The sequence below is a fragment of the Melospiza melodia genome, chromosome 5 (assembly GCF_035770615.1).
Source record: "Melospiza melodia melodia isolate bMelMel2 chromosome 5, bMelMel2.pri, whole genome shotgun sequence".
Classification (NCBI taxonomy): Eukaryota; Metazoa; Chordata; class Aves; order Passeriformes; family Passerellidae; genus Melospiza; species Melospiza melodia.
In genome coordinates, this window is record NC_086198.1 from 93205238 (window position 1) to 93229954 (window position 24717).

At 38.5% G+C, this 24717-nt stretch overlaps 1 protein-coding gene across 3 annotated transcripts in view; it reads left to right on the top strand.

Annotated features, from left to right (window-relative positions):
* Positions 1–24717, top strand: part of CTNNA2 (catenin alpha 2) — a 481291-nt gene that overhangs the window by 105987 nt on the left and 350587 nt on the right. For all 3 annotated transcript variants that reach the window (XM_063157887.1, XM_063157886.1, XM_063157888.1), the window contains exons 4-6: positions 14298–14464; positions 18174–18293; positions 20364–20630. In XM_063157887.1, the coding sequence (XP_063013957.1) occupies positions 14298–14464; positions 18174–18293; positions 20364–20630 (554 nt within the window). The remainder of the gene's footprint in view (positions 1–14297; positions 14465–18173; positions 18294–20363; positions 20631–24717) is intronic.

Here is a 24717-nt window from a genome sequence, read left to right on the forward strand (position 1 = left end):
TACACCAGTTAGCATGTTCTAGTTCTTGATACAGGAAAAAGTGTCTGTGGAAAGAAATTACTGAAAACCAGGTTTTTTAGACAAACTTGAATTCTTCTATTCATCCTGAAAGGTGAAGTGGGGAATGTGGGCAGTCCTGCTTGATGGGAGAATGAATCTTGTCTGCACTTCTGAAAGAACCTGTGTACAATAAACATATTCTCTTTTTTCCAATAATACCTGTCATGAGGTGCCCTGCAAGTTGCTTTTTGTCTGGCTGGTGGCTCATGCCTGGGCTGAAAGCTTTTAGCACAAAGATTTGAAGTTTTCTATTCAGCAAATCACTGGAGCCATGGCCTGAAAACTCTTACCTTGTTAATAAAAATTTTTTCTTTTCTATTTTGAATTGCTTGTTATGTAGGGAAGTGACTTCAATTGTTATTCATGTTTGCAATGCTCCTCTTGGGAAATCTGGGCCCCTAAGTACCATTCCATGCTAATGCTGGCTCTTTCAGACTCTTTTCCATCCATTAATTATCTTTCAGCTGTCTGAGAATTGAGCTGCAGAAAGACATCAAAATTCCTACTCTGAAATGATTTAAAACACTTATGAGGAAAAAGCAGATGTTGTAGAGCATCTCCAAGAGTTGCTATGCAGGAAAGTAGGGTCAGGGGTTCCCAAAACCAGGAGTGAGGCTGCTGCAGCTCCGTGGCCCCAGTTTGAAGCAGGAACGAGACTGATGCTGTATTTCCAGTACGTGCACACAAGCATGTCGCCAGATTTCTCTTCACAGAGGAAATCAAGGCACAATTCTTCCCAAGAATATTTTTGGGCTTCACATTCTCTGAACCTCAGAGAAAGAAAAAACAATTCTTATCTCATTTACTGCTTCTGTGTTTGTTCATAAGTGGAATGCATTGTGGAAGATTGTTCACCTGAAGGAAATTGATAATTGGACTCTGGTGTGAGTGTTTTGATTCACTGACCAATGGAATCCAGGTGTGTGTTGGGACTGTGGGCTGACAGTCATGAGATGTTGTGCAGTGGAATGCTTGGCAGATTCAGTTTAGATGTAATGTAATATAGAATAATTTAGATGTAACGTAGTATAGAATAATATAGTATAATAAAGTAATTAATTACCCTTCTGATAAGATGGAGTCCTCCTCATCATTCCTTTCCTTTGTCGGGGGCAAAAATACCCACTATACAAGCACACATACACAGCTGATGTATATAATACATATATAATGTACATGTATATACTTTATATTTATGGCTGACCACACGTCAACCTCTCAACACTCATGTTCTATGATTCTGTGAGACACTGGAACTGTCTGCCCAAAGAGGTCATGCTTTGTAGGGGGATAGAACATGAGTAAATAAAGGCAGTATAGAAAGTAATCTTACCCCCTAAAGAGTTGCAGCTGAGCCAATTATTAAGGATCAGGAGCAGGCGTGATTTTAACAAGCCACAGCTGTAGCCAATCATAAAAGTGTTATAAAAGAGTGGGTTGGTTGGTTGAGGGGATCTGGAGTCACTTGGCTGCTGTGAGGACAAGAGTCAGTGCCTGGAGGAGCTGCCTACAAGAAACATCAAGGAGGTAAAAAATTCCAGCAATATAGAACCCTTGCAATGTAATGACAATGGAACTCTTGTGTTATATATGACAACAGTGCTCACTGCATCACTGGAAATATTCAAGGTCAGGTTGGATGGGGCTGTGAACAACCTTGTGTAGTTAAGATGACCTTGCTCATTGCAAGGGGTGGACTAGGTAACCTTCAAAATCCCTTCTAACTCAAACTGTTTTATATTTCTGTGAAACAAACCCAACAGCACTAATGTCTTGTCCTCCTCCATTCTGTTCCTGATCAGGATTGATCTTTAAGAAGAAAACTAAAAGAGAAGAAAAAATGAAACACATACAGGGCATGGCAGGGGGGTTGGAACTAGACAGTCTTTTAAGGTCCCTTCCAACCCAAACCATTCCATCATTTTATGACTTTCTTTACACATTGGATTTAAGCTTTTGGGGAGAACTGCTGATGATACTAGTTCTTGGTAAAGCCAGCTGGCTGTCCAAGGATCTTCACTTCTTCTGTGTTCTCTGCACTATTTCCAAAAGATTTATTTCTGTTTAGTCTTGGCTGGAGTTCTTCTGATATTCATTTCACTTTTCAGTGTTTTGTTTAAGCTCATGTTAGTTTAAATTTATTAAAGTGACTTTCATCTCTTGGGTATGTTTGTTATAAAGGGTAGTTGGTTTTGATATATTGCCTGAACATGCCAGTTTGTGACAGATTTTGCAAAAGCAGTGATATAAGTTTGAAAAGTAATATAAATTAATGCATTTGGCAATTTTCTTATCCTATATTTATTTACATTGTCTTTCTGGAAGATTTTATACTATTGCAGCTTTATATCAGGATGAAATCAGAATAAAATTTCTTTAACATGCCAACTTCTGACAGTTGTCAAAAATAAAATGCTCAGAAACTAAAAGATAGGGAAGTAGTGTTTCCTCCAGAAATATTTCATTTGAGCATTAAAATCAAATCTTAAAATTACTGCTTGTTCTTTTAGAATAAATATTTCTGTTAGGAAAGGTTTTATTTGAGAAAGTATTACAGAAATTCAGCACAGTTAAAAGAAAAAAAAAATCACTATCAAAGGACTGTAACTAGGCCATGTTTTGCAGTAAATATTTAACTCCACCACCCATTAGTATGCATGAAATTTCTGGATTCAGGTCAAATTTGGAGAATAGCTTCACTAGGATTTAAATTAAGAAAATTATTACAAGCAAAAAGATCTTACAAACTGGGATGGTTACCATGGGCTGTTATCTTGCCTCGTTCTGTCTTCCAGCAGTAATTCCCAAACTGGATAGGCTTAATCCACACTGAGTAATCCTCAGCAGCATTTAATGTACAGCCTTTTCAATTAAGTTTTGAGCTAACCATGAGCAACGTTCTGCAAGGAGATTTCCTCCATGCATGAAATTTGTATTTGTGTCCCCTCTGTGCGTAATTCAATGTGGAGATTGGAGCTGAAGTCCCTGACCCCTCAGAATGGTTCTGTGAAGCTACAAAGCACCACAGGGTGAGCATCTCGACCTCTCTCTTTGAAGCTGTTCTGATCTATGTGTTACTGAAACTTCCTCTGAGTCCCAGCTGAGTGCTGGAAATGAAATCACTGTTGATTCATTAGGCAGAAATTTTGAGCTGGAATTTTTTTTTCTTCAGCATAAAAAAAAAAAAAAAGAAAAAAAAGGAGGAAATAAAAAAGGAGGAAATAAAAAAGGAAAGGTTTGAGTCATCTTTGAATGGGAAAATCAGTTATTTTAGTCTGTCAGATCAAAAGTATTTGGAAGGAAATTCCTTTTTGCCTGGCACAGGTGTGATCTCAGATGACTGTGTAGGTCAGTGATGGAAGTTTTGAGCTGGGCAAAGGAACTGAGAGTTTCACCAGCTGTCTGATGAAGGATAGGGAAACTGGTGGGAGATCAGGATGGTACAGAGGCTTTGTCTGGGATGCTTAAATTGGGAAGTGGCATACTGAAGGGATAACGAGTCTAGGAGATGAGCTTAAGATTTGGTCATTGCTTTATGCTTCTGTCACTGAACAGTGAATTTTCAGTCTTTCAAAAACTAGCTGGAAAATTGCAAGAACGGCTTTGTGGTGATTACACATGCACATACAAAATAAAGAATGGCTAACAAACTTTTACAATAAAATTTCATTCTGTGGAGTAAATTGTGCAATTGAATTCAGTTTTTAAAAGTGATGTTTTCTGTGTTTAGAATGTAACTGTAAATACTGCTGTAATTCATCTAATGTGGGAGGAGGATCTTGGGTTTGGATCCATGCTACCAGGATTATTTCTGCTCAGTTAAAAGGGGGAATGGCATTAAACTGAACGAGGACATGTTTAGATTAGAAATGAGGAGAAAATCCTCCCTGTGAGGGTGGTGAGGCCCTGGCACAGGTTGCCCAGAGAAGCTGTGGGAGCAGAAGTCCTTCCTTTCATGGCAGCTTTTGTGAAGGCAGAAGCTTCTCTTCAGAGGTGCTTGTTAATGGTTTGCGACTGTAGCCACTGGTAAAGATGCATTTCACAATTAGAAACTGTTTAGAGGTGAATTTTACAAACTCTTGGGGCAGCAAGACAAGCCAGCAAGGTCCTGTGTGGGACCTCTGGACCTGAAAGAAGCAGAGAACAGAATGATCAAAACAATTCTTATCTCATTTGCTGTGCCTGTGTTGTGCCAAAATAGAATGCAATATGGAGATTGTTTACCCAGAGTGATGGTGTTTTGTTTCCTTGGCCTATGAGGGTCAAGTGTGTGTGTGTCAGGACTGTCGACTGATAGTCAGGAGATTCTGTGCAGTTAAGTGCTTAGCAGATTCAGTTTATATTTAATGTAATATAGTGTAATATAATATAGAAAAATATAGTATAATGAAGTAATTATTAGCCTTCTGGTAAGATGGAGTCCTCTTCATCATTTCTCTCCCCCTCGTTGGGGTTGCACTGTATTTACTGTAGTCCTGAGGGGAGGCTGCCATGTGCCTGTACAGACCCCCCTGTAAGCTGTAAAATTTTTATCTGCCTCTAAAATTACTCTTGGGCTCCTGCCTTTTTGGTATAGGTTGCTGCCATCTTGTCTCTTTGTTCCTGGGACCCGCAGTCACCCTTTTGGAAGGGACGGGTGTGGCGCCATCTTCCCTTTGTCCCTCAGCCACGCGGGCGCCATTTTGGGAAGGCCCATTCCAACATTTTGGGTCTCTCTTTCTGTCTCTGAGGTTTGTGAGATTGGGTAGTTTTGTATCTAGCAGTTATTTACTAGTTATTTACAGTTGTTTTTTGTCTGTTGCTGCTCTATTTGTCAGTAAACAGTTATTTTTTCACTTATATTTACTCATAATCTTTCCTTACTGGTGGCAAGGGATTAGTCGGAATTAAGCGGAGGTGGCTTCTTTTGGAGCGTCCAACTTTATAAATGGTCTTAAACCAAGACACTGCCCTATCAATGGAAGCGTTCGAGGCCAAGCTGGATGGAGCTTGGAGCAACCTGGTCTAGTGGAAGGTGCCCCTGTCCATGGGAGGGGATGGAAAAAGATGAGCTGTAAGGTCAATTCCAACCCAAATTATTCCATGATTCTGTGTTTACCCAGTGGCATTTAATGAGAAAGATACAAGCAGTCCTTGGGGCACTAAGGGTCTTCCTTCCCCCCCTGCTCAATCCTCCTATTTGCCTACAGTACATTTTGTTCTGTGTTCTTTATTTTTTGACTGCATTTTCCATGGCAGTCATCCAACTTCAAAAGTTGTATAAAAGCTGCTTTCTCCCATACAGATTGGGCTTTAATTTTGGATATGGTTTTAGAAAGCGGTATTCGATAAGAGAAGTATTAAAAATGACAGCATGAAAATTTGAAATATACTTTCTAATATCTGAGTCCTAAAAGATGCTTAGTCAGTATATAAAAGGCTTTAATTTATTGCCTTTCCATTTACCATTTTGAACACGTCTTTTTCTGAAGTACATTTTTCACATACTACAAAGGCCAGTAATACTTTACAGAGTGAGGGAATATAAAATGTTATAATCAAATAACAGGCTCTGATTTCCTCTGAGAAGTGTCAAATTATAGCATTCTGATCTCCAGCTATCTTGTTCTTTCTGTTTTAATCCCTTTATCAGAGACAAATTCTCTTTAGACTTTAGATCTGTGAGATATTTCAGCTGCTGTTCATATATGAACATGGGAAAAGGAGCCTGTTCTGTATAGCTGATGGAATTATTTTCATATCTACTAAAAATAAAATTGTAGGTTCTCCACTGATTTTGATTTTGGATGTTTGCAAATTTCATTCAGCTATAATTGTTTCAATTTACTTTGAGATCTGTGCTCTTTTTTTTGGTGTTTTAGTTGTAGATAAGTCACTTGTTAAACTCTGTTCATACTATGTGATTTCTACAGTATGCAATGAAATATGTTTTTCTTCAGAAAACGTCACCTCTATTTCCTTTCACCTGTTTGTGGTGGACTTTATGGTTTTAAATCTCTCCTTATTTTATTTATTCAACACTTACCTGTCTGAACAGAGAATTTGGGTGGAACTTGGGTAAAAAAGGAGTGTCAGTGACTTTTATGAAAAGGGACAAGGGATGGGCAGCTCAGGAAAGCTACAGGGACATTTGGAGGTCATTCAGGGAGAATATGGCAATGACCAAAGCCCAGCTAGAACTGAAACCTGGCTGCTGCCATTGAAAACCAATAAAAAAGGATTCTACAAACTCATTAACAACAGGGGTAGAACCACTTTTGGAGGCTTCATTCTTTCATTCTGTTCCCATCTCTGCCCTTCAACTCAGAGCGCTGGGTACCGGAAGGACAGCTCCTCTTACTGTGTGAGACTGAGGCAAAGAAGGAATTCAGTACCTCAGCATTTTCCTCATCCTTTGTGACTGAGTTTTGCTCTGCATCCAGTAATGGATGGACATCATGGAATCATGGAATGGTTTGGGATGAAAGGGACCTTAAAGCTCGTTTAGTTCCAACTCTGCCATGGCAGGGACACCTTCCACTAGCCCAGGTTGCTCAGAGCCCTCTCCAGCCTTGATTCCCCTCAGCCTCCCTTCTGCCATGCCCAGGTATTTATAAAGGACAGTCCTAACACTCAACCATCTTTTATTTTTTTCTATTACCTATACAGGCTCAGGCTGGTGATCATTTCTTTCTGTTCTCATTACAAACCTAATGATAATCATGTCTTGTTTATGTGCATTTTCCTGTGCACAACAGCAATCTGCCTTTCTGGGTGTTGATGGAGGGCTATAGATTAGTTTTGTGTTTTGATCTCTGCCCTGGAATGTAAATTCACACCATGAGGCTCAGTTATCTCATTATCTCTGCACAGAAGCTCTTGCAGTTTTTAAACATTCAGGCAATGAGTACAGTTATATAAAGGAGCTCTTGTATTAACACATAGGTGTCACTGCATGTATGTGAATTCCCATTGAAACTGGCAATAAATTCTTAGGTTACTAAAATGTTGCCAAGTCAAAATTGTTTTTTTTAGTCATCAAAAATTAATTTTTAAACATAGTTCTCCATTTTGGAAAGTAATCTTTATGTAAGCTGAGGCTTTGAGCGTGATTTTAGAATCTTTGGTTTTATGGCAAGAAAAATAACTGCATCAAATCTCAAATATAGGTTATTATAAACAGTGTGTGCAGATTATGTGAACTAATAGAAGAATTGAAATAATTTTTTAAAAATGTTTTTGTACTTTCAGTCTGTTTCTCTGTGTAAACCTGCAGATGCTCTCTGTATTTTATGTTGTCTTTTTTTATCATCTTTTTCTTATTGTAAGTCTATACTGTAGATTTTCCCTGTGCTGATGACTCTCCCATGTCTGCTTTTCTCATTTCTCATTCTCTCTCCTACAGGAGTATCTTTCTAAATTTTTGTATTTAAATGTTTCCTGTTATTTTTCTTTCCTGGCTGCAAACCCCTCAGCTGTCCAGCATTAACATGCCTGTCCTACTAATTCCAGCTGGGGTTGTGGGAAGGTTTTTTTTACTTTTAGCCATGTTTGTTCCCTAGATTAAGCAGTGTTCCCTCTTTCTCTTACTGCTTCAAGACATTCAGGTGGGATCTAGTGTAAGGAAAAGCATGAATTAGCAGAAACACAAAAATGACCATCAAAGCTAACAGGGAGCTGAAAATCCACCAGACTGATCAGTCTCATCATCACTCCTTCCCCCTCCTCACAGTGCTTCCCACGTGCTGACATTATCAACTTGCTGCTCCCTCTTTTTCACAGATCACTGGGATTTTTTGATAAATTTTGGTATGAAAACACATCTTGCTGGAAAATATAAACCCTTTGAACTGAAGCTTATCTCAAAAAATATCAATTTCAAATAAACTCTTTATTGGGGATTTTCTTTTCATGTGATGATAGAGAGTGATGGAACTGATTCTAATTATGATTTTGAACTTGGTTCACGGTGCCTTGGGCACAGATAGAATTTGCCCTTGAACTTGCTTTCCTCTACAGTTTTTGTGAGCCTCTTCAGGGCCCAGAATGAAAATAATATCCAGAATGGTTGAATCTGTTTGCCTAATGCTGAATGTTGTTTTCTTGGTGTGCTTCCTTTTCCATGAATTTTGAGTGCTTTTCAAGTGTTGTTCTCTTCTATACCTGATATGTTAAATTTATTAATGACAATTCTATTTAAATTAATAAATTATTTTGCAGAAACCCATTAAATTATTAAACTCAAGATGTTAATCACTAGGACTTACAGATTTTTCTTTGTCAGTTCCATTCCTTTTAGTCCTTTTTTACAATAATGATTTTAATAAATGTGCCATGCACAGTTCACCAGAAAGACAGCAGCTTTTCCTAACATTTTCCACTGCAGTTTCTTGTTTAGGTGATGAACTATTCTACTTATTTTGAATGTGCTTCTTGATGCAAACTTGCAGCATTTGGGTAAAGATGAAGATACTTATTTTAAGTTAGAGATTTCAAATTTTTAGTATGAACATAAGAGTTGTGGGAAAATTTGTACTTGTTGATAGGACAAGGGAGAAAGAGATTTTAGTTTAGAGTAGATGTAGATGGGATATTGGGGAAAAATTTTTCTCTCTCAGGGTGAGGAGCCCTGGCACAGGGTGCCCAGAGAAGCTGTGGCTGCCCCTGGATCCCTGGAATGCCCAAGGAGAAGTTAAGATGGGGCCTGGAGCGCCCTGGGACAGGGGAAGGTGTCCCTGCCCATGGCAGGAGGTGGAACAAAAAGGGGTTTATGTCCCTTCCATCCCAAACCTCTCTGTGATTCCATGCTTTGTCAAACATTGTAGTTCAGCAGTGTGATCTTTACAAGGATACAAATAAAGCAACATTATAACTCAGTTTGCTTGAGTTTTGAAATTTGCCTCTGTATTTATTGATATCTCAAGAGGTCCAGTGTGGTTTTGTGTTCCCAGACACAGTGCTGAGCATCTCAAATGTTCATGTTGATGTTCCCTGAGCTCTTCAGTTCAGTGAAGGCAGATCAGTTTTGTGTGTCCCTGAAGGATGTTAATCCTTGGAGTAACTGAGTTGCAGACAAAGAGGGATTAGAGATGCTAATGTATCCTCACATCCCAAATAATTTAGTTTTGAATTGAAATTTAATTGGGTTTTTATTGTACTTAAGTGTATCAGTGATGTTCCAAATGCACTATTAATCTAACTATTAATTAAAAAAGTTCTTTCTAAAACATAACATTAGTGGATAAATTGTCTTACATTGTCATAGATATTGGCTAAATACCTAAAAGTTCTGTATTCTTGCTATTTTCAGACCCTCAGGAAAGAAGTAGTTGGGTTAATTAAAATTACATATCTTAATGGTCCATGAAGTGAATGATGTGGTGTGTTCTTGGATCTAAGAGAGAACATTGAATCTAAAATACCTACTAGATTTAAGGATATCCATCCATTGTACTTTAAAATTCAGAGTGATTCATCTTCCATCGCTCTGTCTAAATATCAAATGCAGAGTGAGTCAAGTGCAAGTGAACTGGATTGTCTGTACAATCAGTTCCAGAGAGAGACAGCTCCAGGAGTTGAAATGTGACAGGAAAAGTTTGGGCTTGATCAGACATTGCCTTTTCTGGCCTTGAAATCCATTAAAACGATGAGAACAGTGGTCATCCTCTCACAGATGGAGAACAAAGTCCCAGCTGCAAGTGGAAGAGGACATGAGTTTAGGGGACACAGTTGTAAAGATTTAGGAAAAAGGTTTAAAGGAAAAGGAAGACTAAACAGCCATTTGTGTAAGGCTTTTAGAATTCTGAATAGACTTTTTAATGCATGTTTGTATTTAATAAGTATGCAGGATTACAGTGGTCTCCAAAACATTTCCCACCCACATTCTGATAATATTGGAGGTTATCAGAGGTTAATACTGAAATGAACATATTCGATTATGGAGAATGGTTTTTAAAATACTGTAAACAAAATACCATGTTTTAAGAGATGTGGTAAATAATAAATGTGATTAATAAGGTAGGAGGAATATAGACAGTGAGAAACCCACCATCCAGGACCAGATTAAGGTCATCATTCCTAAAATTTGACTGTTCATCTATATAGTAGCATGGAAAGTGAGTGATCCTACTCTATTTGGTGAATTTCCAGACACATCCAAGGGGGATAAAATTGCAGATCTTTGCATCCTGAAGGGTTTGCTTTTGTTTCTTAAGACAACATCCATTTTGAAAGGATTAAAACCTGCTTACATGATTTAAATACACCTTATTAACAATTATAAGTTGTTCAAATTTATCATATTATCATTTAGTATTATTCTCACTCTTTTGTGTGGAATCTGCTACTCAGTTTCAATCTATATATTATTATAATTTATAATAGCTTCATAACAATGCATTTGCTCTAATTACAAGGAGAGCACTCTAAAATACTTCCATTATGTCATGGATCAGTTGTTCTGTCTTTTTAATCATGGACATGTAGAACAAAAGGAGAAATCTGAAAGAAATGGATTAATTAGGCTGTAGCTTTATTAACTTCTTCCATTTGGGAACTGCTCAGGAGTGGTGCATCCAATCAATTTGTCATTGTTCTGGTAATTATTTCCAGGTGTTTGGTGTATTGTCAGCATCCCCTACTGATCACAGCTATTCTCTGCATTGCTACTCAGTGCCCATCTTCTGGCTCTTCATACACTTCAAGGCTTTGGAAAAAAATATTTCCTCTGTCTGTTAACCATTGAAATCCTTGTTTAATGCTTTTCTCTCAGGTAGATGTTTTGCCTTAAGTCTGCTCATGAAATTCCAGTAGCTTTTCTTGGTGGCCTTTGCAATCATCTGTTGATAGATGTTTGCAGTTGTTTAGCTCTGGGGACATGGTGGGATTGTTGGGGTGTCCTGTGTAGGGCCAGGAGCTGCACTCAGTGATCCCTAGAATTCCATCCCAGGATATTCTGGGATTCCATGAGTATTTCTCATAGCTGCAAGTGGTCCTAAAAACCTGCAATTCTTATTATCTGTACTCCAAAAGCAGAATTGTTTCATGGGGCTGCTGCAATGATGATAGAAATGATACTGTGTGCCATTAGAAGGAACTGAAGTACTGCCTTTAGTCTGTCAGGACTCCTCACAAAAATGACAAAGCCAAAAAGGGACAGTAGGGACAAGAGTGGAAGAAGAACACAGTGAAACTGAAGGACACATGGGTCATGAGAAGAAATGGATTTAAATTATCTACAAATACAAGCAGTGTGGCATTAAAGTGTCTCTAATGAAAGGAACCTGTCAGATCCTGGAGTTCATTTTGGAGTGAGTTTCTTCATATAGGATTAATTGGGGTTGAGTTCCTGAGCTGTTTCTAAGATGGAAGCTTGATAAATTTATGAGTGTAGCTATTATCATATTAAGATTATTATTAATTAGATTATCACTTGACTGACTGCAGTGGCAAGGAAGCAGACCTGATGGCTTCAGATGTCTGTGTTTCTTGTGTCGACCCAATTTTCACTAAAAGTAATTTAATACAGATTACAGAACAACTTGAAATGCATTTGGAAATAAATGGATAACTAAATGGAGGGTTGACTTTTTCCAGATAAAAATGTTTCTCTAAAGAATAATTGGCCTAGCTGAAGCTCCACTGATACCTTTAGCCTAAGAGTAGTTTGATACCAGTGCTGTAAAAGGATTAAAATACGTTAATTGCCACTGAGAGAGATGAGCCTTCCTCCCCATAACTACTAGTTTCTTTGGTTATTAGTTTCTAAATTATGAACTATGAGATTTTGTTAAGTTTTAAACAACCTGCTGTGAACTTTTGTACTTTTTTGGTTTGCTTATTTGATTATGTTTTAACAATTTTTACTTCATTATTTTGGAGTTTTATTTCACCTGATGTGAGCTAAGACTAACCATCTAATCCATCTTCTTCTAAGGTTTTTTGGTTTTGTTTGTTTCTGTTTCCATTTGACCATCTGTGCATTTTCCCTCTGCCATTGAGTGTTGATTTTTAAATCTTTTTGCAAGGGATATCTCCTTGGATATTCAAATCTAAGAAGAAAAATTTTCTTCTTGCTTTCCTGGTGCCACTGGCCAATATTCAATTATCAAATATTACTTCTTTCTTTCATAGTCCAATATAAATATTTATTGGAAGCTGCACACTGCTAATTTGGCAGAAAATGGTAAAATCTCTTCAGTACCAAAATGGAAGTTAAACAATTTTCAGGCTTCTGATTCAAAAATCAAAAGCTTGCTTTGGCTGCCACTTCAGCTTGGATTTCTCTAAAATTCAGTACTTTCACTTAGAGGCGTTTTGCTGCTGGATGCTTGGAATCACTTCCATCTCATCTGAATCCTACTTAGAGCCTAAATAAGGGAAAAACCTTGCTGGGATTTCCTGTGGTTGTTTGTGTCCCCTTGGGTTCAATCAGCTCAGTATGCTCCAAGAGTGCATTTTGGAGCAAACTCTTGATTTACTCTGGGATTGTTGGTTTCCCTCCATAAATAATTGGAGAGAAGATGATGCCTTACAATGTTACTTGGGTTAGATGAAGCCAGTCCTGCACTGGGATCAAATTCCCAGTTAGGAAACTCGCATCCAAGCCTTGCTCACATTCTGGGCTCTCAACTCTTCTGTGGTCACTCTCAATATCTCTTCTTATATGAAATATTTGAGTCACTCACTCATAATAATAACAATAACAGTGAAGTTTTATTCCCAATTTTTAGCACACTCTCAGCCAAAAGTTGTGAATAAATTTTCAAACAACTGTTTGAATTAAAGTATGTGTTAGAAAAAAATCTTTGTGGCATCAGAGTTCCTTGCTCCTAGTTTCAGTGATTTTTGGCACACAGGAAAAATGCATGGGAAGGTAGGAACAGCAAACTGTGGTCCTCCTTTGGATACTTTTTCTTTTTTACCTTGAATTTCAGCTCTGTGATGCTGAGCAACATAGCATTTAAGTATGTTTAGAAATTTAGTTTGTTCTCCTTTTATCTAGCAATGATTATTTGTTAATTGACTCTTAAGAAGTTTGTAGAGAGTTTTGCCAACCCTATGGAAAGCTAAGAGGAATATATAGCTTTAGAAATAAACTACTTGAATTGTATTTTAAAATTTTATATTATCAGCTTATCATCCAAGATACTCTACTTGAAAATTATAATTTGAAAACACAGTCCTAATGGTAAATATAATAAGGAAAATAGTGCTGCTGGGAATTAATCACTGTGGCTGTCTCAAATCTCTCCCCCACTATTTGCATTGTCTTATGGGAAGTTTTGCCTTATGGGATTTTTTTTAATGTTGTTGTAATAGTCTTAAAAGCAATGTAAATATGCTTTGATTTCACATTAGGACATTAGGAGTACTTTCTTTTTGAGATTCTGCACTGGAGACAAACTGGATTTTTTTTTTTTTTTTTAATTACAGCAAATATTGGGTTAATATAAAATCTGTGAATCATAGCCAGGCTGGGAGAGGTGGGGAAAAGAGTCTGGAAAAGAGGAGGCTTGAGAGAGACCTTCCAGTGCCTAAAGGGACTCCAGGAGATCTGGAGAGGGACTTGAGACACAGCATGGAGTGGCAGGACAAGAGGGAATGGCTTCAACTGCCAGGTGCAGGGTTAGATGGGATATTGAGAAGGAATTCTTGCCTGTGAGGGTGGGGAGGTGTAGGGGGATACAATATAAGAAATCAAAGGTAGTATAGAAAGTAATGTTACCCTATTAAGGAGTTGCAGCTGAGTCAATTATTAGAGACTGGGAACAGGCCTGATTTGAACAGGCCACAGCTGTAGCCAATCAGAAGAGTGGGTTGGCTATAATAGAGTGCACTGGTTGGCTGAGGGGAGCTGGAGTCAGTGAGGATGAGGAGGAGTCAGTGCCTGGAGGAGCTGCCTGCAAGAAACATCAAGGAGGTGCAATATGGAACCCTTGCCATGTCATGACAATAGAACTCTTGCACTATGGTGGCAACAGGGAGGCCCTGGAAAGGTTGCTCAGGGAAGCTGTGGCTGCCCCTGGATTCCTGGAAAAGTCCAAGGAGAAGTTAGAGGGGCTTGGATTGCCCTGGGACAGCGGAAGGTCTCCCTGGAGTGCATCTGGATGGGCTTTAAGTCCCCTTCCAATCCAAGGGTTTTGTAGTTCTCTGATTTTTTTTTTTTTCCCAGCAGCACTTAGTTTATCTACTTTGTAGAAAGATAAAACCCACAAGGCTGAACACTAACCCGGGCACTGTCTGTGTTCCTCTCCCAGGAGAGACGATGCGCATCGCCTCGTCGGAGTTCGCGGACGACCCCTGCTCGTCGGTGAAGAGGGGCACCATGGTGCGCGCCGCCCGCGCCCTGCTCTCGGCCGTCACCCGCCTGCTCATCCTGGCTGACATGGCCGACGTCATGCGGCTCCTCTCGCACCTCAAAATCGTAGGTGTTTCTCACCTTCTCTCTTGGGTTTGTGTGCTTTGGGCATGGAAAAACGGAATAAATCACTTAGGAAGGTGGCTGTCCATATTCCTTACTCTCTGCTTGGTTCTCTTGAAGTGCTGATCAGAGGTAGGAGTTAACACATTTCTGCATTAGTCTCATTCATTTTCCAATTCTGCAGAAATTAATATTTGAACACTTAAAGCAAAATTTGTGAGCTGTTTTCAGTGACTGGACTTATTCTGCTGTTAAACAGCTCTCTGACCTGTACTGAAGCATTTGCTCCTCTCACATCTTATCCCACATACTTTGCCAGTATTTTGACTTTCTGTCACAGTTTGGGTACTATAGTTATCTACTCTTCTTTTTTTTCTCTTTGTAACTTCTGAATATATCTAAAGATCGAATGTTTAATTTGGAGAGAGACAATAGTACAGATGTGTAATCAAAGATTAAAGAGGAAATAATGATTACCAGATTTATATTCTCTTTTGGCTGCTACCATTCACATTTTTATACAGGAGTATTAAAAAGGTTTTCAGTTGAAAGTAGGAAATTCATTTTTCCACCGTCCCTAGCTGTTGCACTGTTACATTTTTATTGCAGAAGCAAATCATCGAAAACCTCTGAAACAAAATAGAATTGTTCAGAAAATCATATACAGAATATTTAAAGCCTGCAGAGTCCATGTGTGAGTTTAACAGAGGAGATGGAGGGTTGCTTCTTTTTAGCAATTGTTCAAAAAGTTGGTTTTTTCCTTTCTTTTTTAATTTGTCTTTTTGACAGTTTAACTGTTCAACAATCTCATGTTCTGGAAAAACAGAACCCTTCAACTTGCAAAGTGTGCAGATAACCTGAATAGCTGGAAAACAGTTTTCATAAGGAAAGAGGGGGATTTTTCAGCACAAGTTCTAGTGAGCTCTGCTTTAGTGGATAAAATGCTGCTCTCAGAATTGTCAGCACATGGCTCTGGTTATGTGCAATGTAAGCAGTGTCTCTCTCCAGTATGCTTTAAATTTTTCCTCTCTATAATGCTCCATCTAACTGTAATTCAAATTGTCCTTTCCTAGCAAGACCAACACTTGAATATCATAAACAACAGGTTTTTTCTGAACATTATGATGAAAATTTGTATTCAAGCTCTTTCATGGGCAATTAGAAATTCTGTTCTCCCATCTGAGATTTCTTTTGCAGCAGAGTACTCTGTTGTGTAAAATACAAATGCCCAGTGCTGGTTTGTAAGTGGCTGTATTTACTTGCACAGTTTGCATCCCAGATTTACAAGGGCTGTGTCTGTCAGTGTGATTTGTAATCTCTGCATTTATCTAATAGTATTACAAATTCAGTTTTTGTAGAATCATCTCTGTTTTTTTTCACAAAATTCAACATTCAACCTTAATTGTCACTTTTATTTTCATGTTAAAAAGGATAATTTATTTCTGAGGATTGAACATGTAAATATCCCTATTTTACCACTTTACAGTGCTAACTGCTTTTAGACAAATGAATTACTAGAGGGAAAAATGGTTATCCTATACAAAATTGATGGAGAAAAGCTATTCTATTGACTCAAAGGTAACCTTCAAAGACTTGTGTAAGTTACCCATAAAATTAATGAACTAAAATAATTCTGCATGTCAGAGTAATGAAGCCTGATTTATGCTGAATTGTGCTGTAATCAGTTTTCTCTGAAAGCATGTCAAAGGCTTCCCAGGAAATGGTGCATTTTAATTAGTGTTTTAGAGGGAATATATGCAGGTGCTTTCTGGAAGGACTCTTGGTCATTGCATATCTTTTATACTGCTAAAATTAGAAATAGATGTTATTGCAGAAGCTTTTGTAACACGTTAAAAAGCCATGTACCATTATAGTATGTGGTCATGCACACAGAGGATTATAGATCTATTGTAATTAACTCCAGGCTAGTTAATCACAGGAACAGATCAGTTGAAGTTGAGTGTTGTCTCAAGGATGGAGAATTTGCTCCAGTATGAATTTGTAAAAAAGAAATTGGAATAATAAAAATATCATTAAAAGGAGCTTGTGCTCCTGTCCTTTCTAGTATTTCTCATAACTGATTTTTTCATTTTGGAATCTGTGGTCTGACTGATATGATAGAGTACAATCAGCATCCTTTCAGATCTGATTATCAGAGTAGAATCTCTGACAAAATTTTCAGGATTTCTATTTAATATGGAGCAGGACTTAGAAAAATGTATTTCACTTTGTCATGCCTGTGCTTGGCATTACAAACATAATAAAGATGAAACTTTGAGGTATTTTCCTGATAAAAATGGAAAATGGGTATATTTTGCAAGAAGTTCTGCAAGAGCAAGTTATTTGATACATTGGTGCTTTTGCAATTTGTGTTCATGGTAAGGCAGTCAGTTCATTTTTTTAAAACTCTGTTCTCCTTAAGAGTAAAAGAAGAGAGAACTTGGATTCCGAATAAGATTGTAGCTTGTAAATTGGCAGAACTTGGTTTATAATTTCCAGCATAACAGCTATGAATTTATGTTCCTGAATGATGCATTTTCCAATAGAAATGTATGAGTTTGCTACTCTGCTGCCCTGTAACTTGTAAATCTGCATTAAGTAGATAAAAGCTCAAAATGAAAATATACTCTCTCAGTGGTAGGAAAACACAGAGCAACTCAAGCAATAAAAAGACAGGTTCTGCACATAATTGTGTCTTTCTAAGCTGTTAGACACCAGCTACTGCTGAATTTATCAATTCCCAGCAGTGTCTGGAGGGCTGCAAACCCCTCTATTTCCCCATGCCAATAAGCCCTTGCCTTTTGAGGGGAAAACTTGTTATGCATGTTCTTATGAACTGCAGCTTTTAGCTGAACAACAGCTTTTAGCAAAAAGCATCAGTAACATCTTTTCAGTTCTCAATGTTTTTGCTTGGAATTGCATTTTTATCTTGCAAGGAAGAGAAGTACAACTTTGAATTTCCATCTAGTCGCAGTAATGCTTCCTTTACTTATTGCATGAAAAGAACATTTTATCCCTTCAGATATTTTTCTTGCTTTGCATAAGATAAAGGTTCACAATACATTTGGTGGATCAACTTGTTGGTGTAACTAGGGTTTTATAATTTTGCCTGTTAGCTACAGCATGACTGCATAAGTGCAGGTGTGGGGTTTTGGGTAGATTCTTTTCTCAGTGTTAAATAACTAAAGAAAGCAAGCTCACAGCTGAGGAAAAAAGAAATAATGCAAATATTCTGGGTTGAAGCTATCATTTGATTCACAAAGATAGTGTTTTGGATTTATCAGGGTAAATTCAAACCTTAATGGTAAGTTTGAATTTCCGTTTTAAATATTTCTTGTCCAGAAGTGATAACTTTCTTTGTTTTCCCACAATGCACATTAAGAACATACTCATGTATTTGTTTTGAACCCCACAGATATTAAATATTTGATCAGATTAGTGTGGGTGGGGAAATTAAAACAGTGATATCTTTGGCATTATCTTTACATGATCCCAGAGCACAGTAAATGGACAGTAATGCAGAGTGACAGCTGCTCAAATAAAAACCTAATTAAAGTTCATGGGACTCTCAGAAAGCTTCTGTACAGTGATGGATGTGAAACCTGAATTGGTCCATGTAAGACAGAGTATTGGGTGGAACAGTCACAGACTTTCACAGACTTTGTCACGGAGTGGATTCAAATGCTGACAGAGCTGATTTATTGTGTTGTAGGTAGAGGAGGCACTAGAAGCTGTGAAAAATGCGACCAATGAGCAAGATTTAGCCAATCGCTTTAAGGAATTTGGGAAGGAAATGGTTAAACTGAACTATGTCGCTGCGAGGCGACAACAGGTGAGTACAGGAGTGGCTGGAAAAGTCCATCTTCATTCTGAAGTTCTCCTGTTTTATGTCCAAGTCTGGTTTGAAATGTACAGTGAACCACTAATTGCTATGTCATGGCCTATAATTTAATTACACTGATTAGTTTTGAATGTGATGATGTTTTTCAGTAGTGCCATTTCTTTAAAAGTACCTTCCAAGAGGCCTCAATTAATAACAGATTGAAGGGTGAAGAGGGAAGTGATTCAGGAGATTAAGGATAGTTTTAATTTGATGATTATTCCCATTTAATTCTAACCTATGCAGATTTCAGGTCACTCTTACAGCTGGTAAAGCACGAGCTCTTTGCTAGTTCAGTATAATTCAAGTTCAGGAGGAACAGAAATCTACTTTGTGCTTAAAACCATTATTAATAATTTCCGGATTTTTTAAAAAATTATTCATTTATCCATTTATTCATTGCTAAGGCAGCTGAAAAAGAGACCAGAAAGTCATGATAACATTTATTCAAGGCTGGTTATTGTACAACTTTGCAATAAAGATAGCTTTCCCCTGAACCCTGCTCTTTTCAAGACTCTGTAGAGTTGTATAAGGTCTTTCCAACTTCAATTATATTTGAATACCACCAATAATTCAAGAATGTGCCATCTTTGTACTGCATTGAACGCTGGATTTGGAAAGCTGGCTTTCCATATTCATCCACCTATTTACCTTATTTTCTGAATTGCAGTAATGACAATTTTCTTCTGAATCATGATTGTGGGGCTTTTTTATGAAAAATAGTCTTTTTAGAGTTATACTGAAATTGAATCATTGAATATCTCAAGTTGGCGGAGACCTGTAAGGATCATCAAGCTCATCTCCCTGCTCCTTGCAGAACTACAGAAAGCAAACCATCTGACTAAGGCAAATAAATGAAAATGTAAAATCTAGGCACTATATGGAGAATGCTCTTCAGTACATTCAGACACTTCCCCTGTGGAAATAGAGCTGCAAATATGGGAAAAAGAGGAAAATGTGAAAGTTAATGGATGTCTGTGTCTCTTAAGTTCTCATTGAAGACCCAAGAATATGCCAACAATTCTCTCTGAAGACTGTTACCTGTCAGCTGCATGTGGTTGAAATTAATCAGTGGGTAGAACCTTTAAATCCAGAATATCTGGGTCCTTTTTCAGTGTTGGCAATGGATTCCATGTGTGGAGATAAATAAACTATTCAGCTCTCCAGACTGGTTTGTTCATAGTTTTAAAGTAGAAGTAATAATATTTTTTTTATTTCTAATGAATTATGAGGACTGTCTTAATGTTTGTGAGGCTTTCAAGAACAACATGATATACACTATAACTGAAAAAAAGTCAGGGAATAATAATAATAATAATGATAACATATTGTGCAGTATCTGATTCTTGTTGTCAGAGGCAACAAAAGAAAGTATCTGTCATATTCTAAATCAAAAAAAATTCTAAATTATATGAGCAATAGAGCAAAATATGAAGGGAACCAAAATAGAAATATTGAGAGGCATATTTAGTAGGTTTTTAAGAAATAAAACCATATGGTATTACGTCATAGGTGAGACTGGATGATCTCAAAGCTCTTTTCCATTTCTTGTGATTTACCTGTTAATTCCTATGATTCTGTGGTGTTCATTTATGTAATACTTCTAATTTGATTTTTTTTAAAGGTCTACCTTATGATAATTTTATAAAGGACATGGGTGTGGTAATTAGAAAAACAAGGCACTTGCTGCAACAGGATTGCTGCCATCATGGAATCAGCAGAAAGAATCCAGTTTGGGAAGAGTAATTTTGAATGTTTTATGTACATTTCTAATGGGTTTTTGCAAAAGAGAAGTGACTCTTAGGTAAGATATTGAGAGGAGAATGTAACAGCTGTAGTGACACAGGAGGACTCCCTTGGGCAGGAGGAGAATTCTTTCAGTGATTTATGGTCAGTTCTGCCATGGATTCCATCTCTGCCAAACCACTGCGAGGTGTCCATGTCCGGATGCTCAAGGCAATGCATTCTGACACAATTCCAGCCTTTAATTTCCAACTCTAACAGCTGTGTGCTCTCATGCAGGAGCTGAAGGATCCTCACTGCAGGGACGAGATGGCCGCGGCGCGCGGGGCTCTGAAGAAGAACGCCACCATGTTGTACACGGCCTCGCAGGCCTTCCTGCGCCACCCCGACGTGGCGGCCACGAGGGCCAACAGGGACTACGTCTTCAAGCAGGTGCAGGAGGCCATTGCTGGCATCTCCAATGCTGCCCAGGCCACCTCGCCCACCGATGAGAACAAGGGCCACACTGGCATAGGAGAGCTTGCTGCTGCTTTGAATGAGTTTGATGTGAGTATCAGTTGGGTGTTATTGGAATAATTACCAAGATAGCTGGGTGGGACGTGCCTGAGCTTGTCTGGCCCTTGGTGCTGAGCCAAAAAGTGACAGATCTGGTGTTTTACCCCAGAGACACTTTTGGCTGGCTGGGTGTTACAGCTGAGCACTTGGAGGCAAGTACAGGCATGCAGGAGATCAGGTTTTCCTCTGTTGGAGAAGCTTTAAGGCGATGGTGAAGGAAAGGACTTGGTTCTGCTGGAGGGTTTGGATCCAGAGCTTTATTCTGGCCCATAGGCCTCTGAATCCAGCAACAGCTCCAACAGAACTCCAATTTTCACTCATGTGAAAATCTCTCTCACGTGATTTGCTTGCCCTTTTTCCCAGGGAAGAGGGGGAGGGAAAAATTATGGGGATCACCAACAAGGTACGGAATGGGAGGTCTCAGGGGACAAAGGACACTTGGATGACCCAACGTCCCCCAAGGGTGGAGGCATCTTTTGAATTCTGCCAATCACTCAATGCCCTTCTGGAATGCCAGGATTGACAGACAGTGCTGGGCAGGGGTCAGGATGTGGAAAGGAGAGTGATTGACATGCCTGGGGAAGGAATCTTCTGGGAGAAACCCGGGGTATGAGGCAAACCATGACATCTCACTGTGACATCACACTGCAACAGGGTGTGGAGAATGAGGTGTTTCTCCACACAATCTATAGAGCTTTTAACTAAGTTGTTCTTACACAGGACTCAAATTCCCCTTTTCGTTCACATCCATTTCCTCAGACTGCAGAGGCAGAGTAAAATCACGCCGCTGATGCAGGGAGGAATGACACATCTGACTTTATGGATATAAGAAGGCTAATTAATTACTTTATTATACTTATTACTATATTATTTTATACTATATTACACTACATTTAAACTGAATCTGCACAAGCACTTAACTCAACTGCCCAGAATCTTTGACTGTCTGCTGAATGACAGTTTGGACATGTGCTTGGCCCTGATAGGCCAAGGAAACAAAACACCATTTCTTTGGGTAAACAGTCTCCATATTGCATTCTACTTTGGTACAACACAGGAGCAGTGAATTAGACAAGAATTGTTTTGATAATTCTTTCCTCTGCTTCTCTCAGGTTCAGAGAATGTGAATCCCACACAGAGGCAAAAGGCAGACATTGATTTGTGTTGTTTTTGGTCAGGAATAATTGTTTGCTGCTAATGAACTGGAATTACAAGGGGTTATTCATGCTCATATGCAGTGGCTGGGATAGTGAGAAAAATAACTTATTGAAATCCTTAGGATCCTTGACAAATCTCACTACATGGCTATAGAAAATGCAAAGTCTGATTAATCTGGCAGTTCAGTTACGTGACCAAGATCTGAGGTTGCTTGAGTGGTAAAATCATGTTTGTCTAGCAAGTCAGGAAGACAAGACAAAAAAAAATGAAAATGGTGATGGAGCTCAGTGTCCTGGAAACATTAACATTCAACTTGAATCTTGAATTATGTTGATCAAAGGCATGGAGAAAGCACTTTCAAACAGAGTTGATAGCAGTCAGTTCAGCTGTGGGCAAAGTCCTGCAGCCTCCAGCACTAGATACAGTTTCACTTAAGCAACTTTCCTGACAGCTAATTGTTTAGCTGTTAATTTCATTAGCAGTCCTGTCTGATGCTTTCTCCCTATCTCACATGTGAGGATTGTACTTCAGGCAGTGAACAAAAAGGTTATTGCAGACAGTCTCTGACAATAATTTCATCTTTCATTTTGACTTAAGGCAAAGACTTGTTGAAGTTATTACTGGGGAATGGTGTCCTTTTCACTTTGATTAAGACACAAGGTTGCAATCCCAGCATCTGTCACATCAGGAGCTGCTCAGTCCTGCTGCATTTAGGGCTGGAAGTGGAGGTGCAGTGCAGGTGATTCATCTCACAGCATGTTTGACTGGGCTTGTCCCCTCCATCTATTCTTACATCTGTGTTTTTTCCTGCACAATTACTGTGCATTAAGATTTAAGGAATTCCTCAGGGTTTTCAGGTCCCTGGTTGGTAAGATCCTGGGAATGATAGCCCTGTGTGGTCTGACTGTGCTCCAGGTTTTGTGTGGGACTTTGCACATTATGGACAGCAAAGGTCTGACAAACAGGGACAGAAAACATGTGACTTCTCAGTCCCAAACTGATGATGCTGCTGCTGCCTTCTGGAAAAAAGGCTGTTGTTCAATGCAAAGAGAGTTGTTTGGCTTAGTGAAAATAAATGTAGTGAAGACTGTGCAAGACATCAGATATTGTCCCCTGCCTGTATAAGAATATTCATCCTTTTTCTCCTCAGGTAAAGTCTTTTCCACTTTCAGTGATGGTGCAGGAGCCATGCATGTGTGTGGGAGATGTCTAGCCATAGTAGCGTGTTCTGTTCGTAATTATGTGTGGAAAACCAGCCTTTTTGGGGAATTCTCTCTTTCGTATTTTAGGAAACTAAATGAAAACTTGGACTTATGAGGACACAGAGCCTGAAACAATTGTATTACTCATTTTCTAAGTCACTGCTTAGCTGTTGAAGGAGATTTATTCACACCTAATGGTGCATTAAAGATGATATTCCCTAGCCTCCAGGGAAAAAGATGATATTCCCTAACCTCTAGGGAAAGTCAAAATTTATAGCTGGTGATGGTGGGATGATTGTGAATTTACCTTTATGTTTTACAAGCAATATTAGCAGACTAGTGAAACCGTGTCATGAGTTAAAAGGTGGTGGAGAAAAAAACCATTCCTTTTTATGGTGGCACTGTATTACTTCTGCAAGGGAAAGGAACTTTGTATATTCTAATGAAAATCATTTTACAGAATATTTATTTTACAGTCTCAATCATAATAATAATTTTATATTTGGTGGGAAGTGCTTACTAAACCATGCATTATCTGCCAAGATGATGACTCTGTATTAAAAATAAGTTTACATTTTTTTCCATTATTTTAACACTTCTCAGCCCTCATTATTTCAGATTTTGGAATCAGTGTTCTGTGGCTTAGAGCTTCAAATAACTGCAGTGTGAATAATTTGAACATTTTCTCAGTCAAAATATCATCACATGGAATAGAAATAATTATTCTACCTATTTGAAGCGCAGCCATTGTGTTTAACTAGGTCTTTTGATAATTGTCTCCCTCTATTCACTGGGGGGTTGTGTAGAGTCACCTGTGAGTTATTAGCAGCAAAGTTTTGAAGATAGTTGTCATTTATTGCTTCCCAGAGATAATTTATGTAGAAATAAGGAGAGCTCACAAATCTGTTCCTTAGTAGATTTTTCCTTTCAAGTCCTATTTGAAGTTGATTGATGACAAAAGAATGTGTTTAATGCCTTGTTGCTTTGTCCTTTCACTTCCATGTTTCTGCTTTACTCTTAGATAATTTAAAAATAGGTGTTCCTGGTCTTACTAGTAATTTATTATTAAAATTTGTCATATATTTTATGAAATATCTGAGTCCTTAATGAAAATGGGGCTGCACAGTTTATTTCCCCCTATTGATATTTAGCCAAATTTATGCAAATTGCATAGATAAATATTTGAAGAACTTACTTTGAACTCTGAAAAGGCTCTGTTTTCACTCAAGAAATGGCAGTTTTGATCTGGTAAGCTCTCATCTCTTCTGGTTATGGAGGGACTGCTTTGCTGGCACGTGTTAAACTGTGGGATGGATTTATCTGGTGTCCTCCCCACAGCCCTCGTGGTGTGCAGCAGAGACAGGACCTCCACATCAAACTGGAGTGTGCTGGGGAGGTAGACAAAAAGAGAATGAAACTATTGAGTGAGAAGAAATGCAATGAGAAAGACCAGGAAACTGTGCTGGAATACAACTGAGATGAAGATAGATGACATCGATACTGGTGTGTGTTTGGTAACTGCAAAGGGGTAAAAATATATGTGGATGTAAAAATATATATTTATATCTAGAAATAAAGAAAGGAATAATTTTGTTCAGGGAAGGGTCTGGAGCACCAGGAGAGGCTGAGGGAGCTGGGAAGGGGCTCAGCCTGGAGCAAAGGAGGCTCAGGGGGACCTTGTGGCTCTGCACAGCTCCTGACAGGAGGGGACAGCCAGG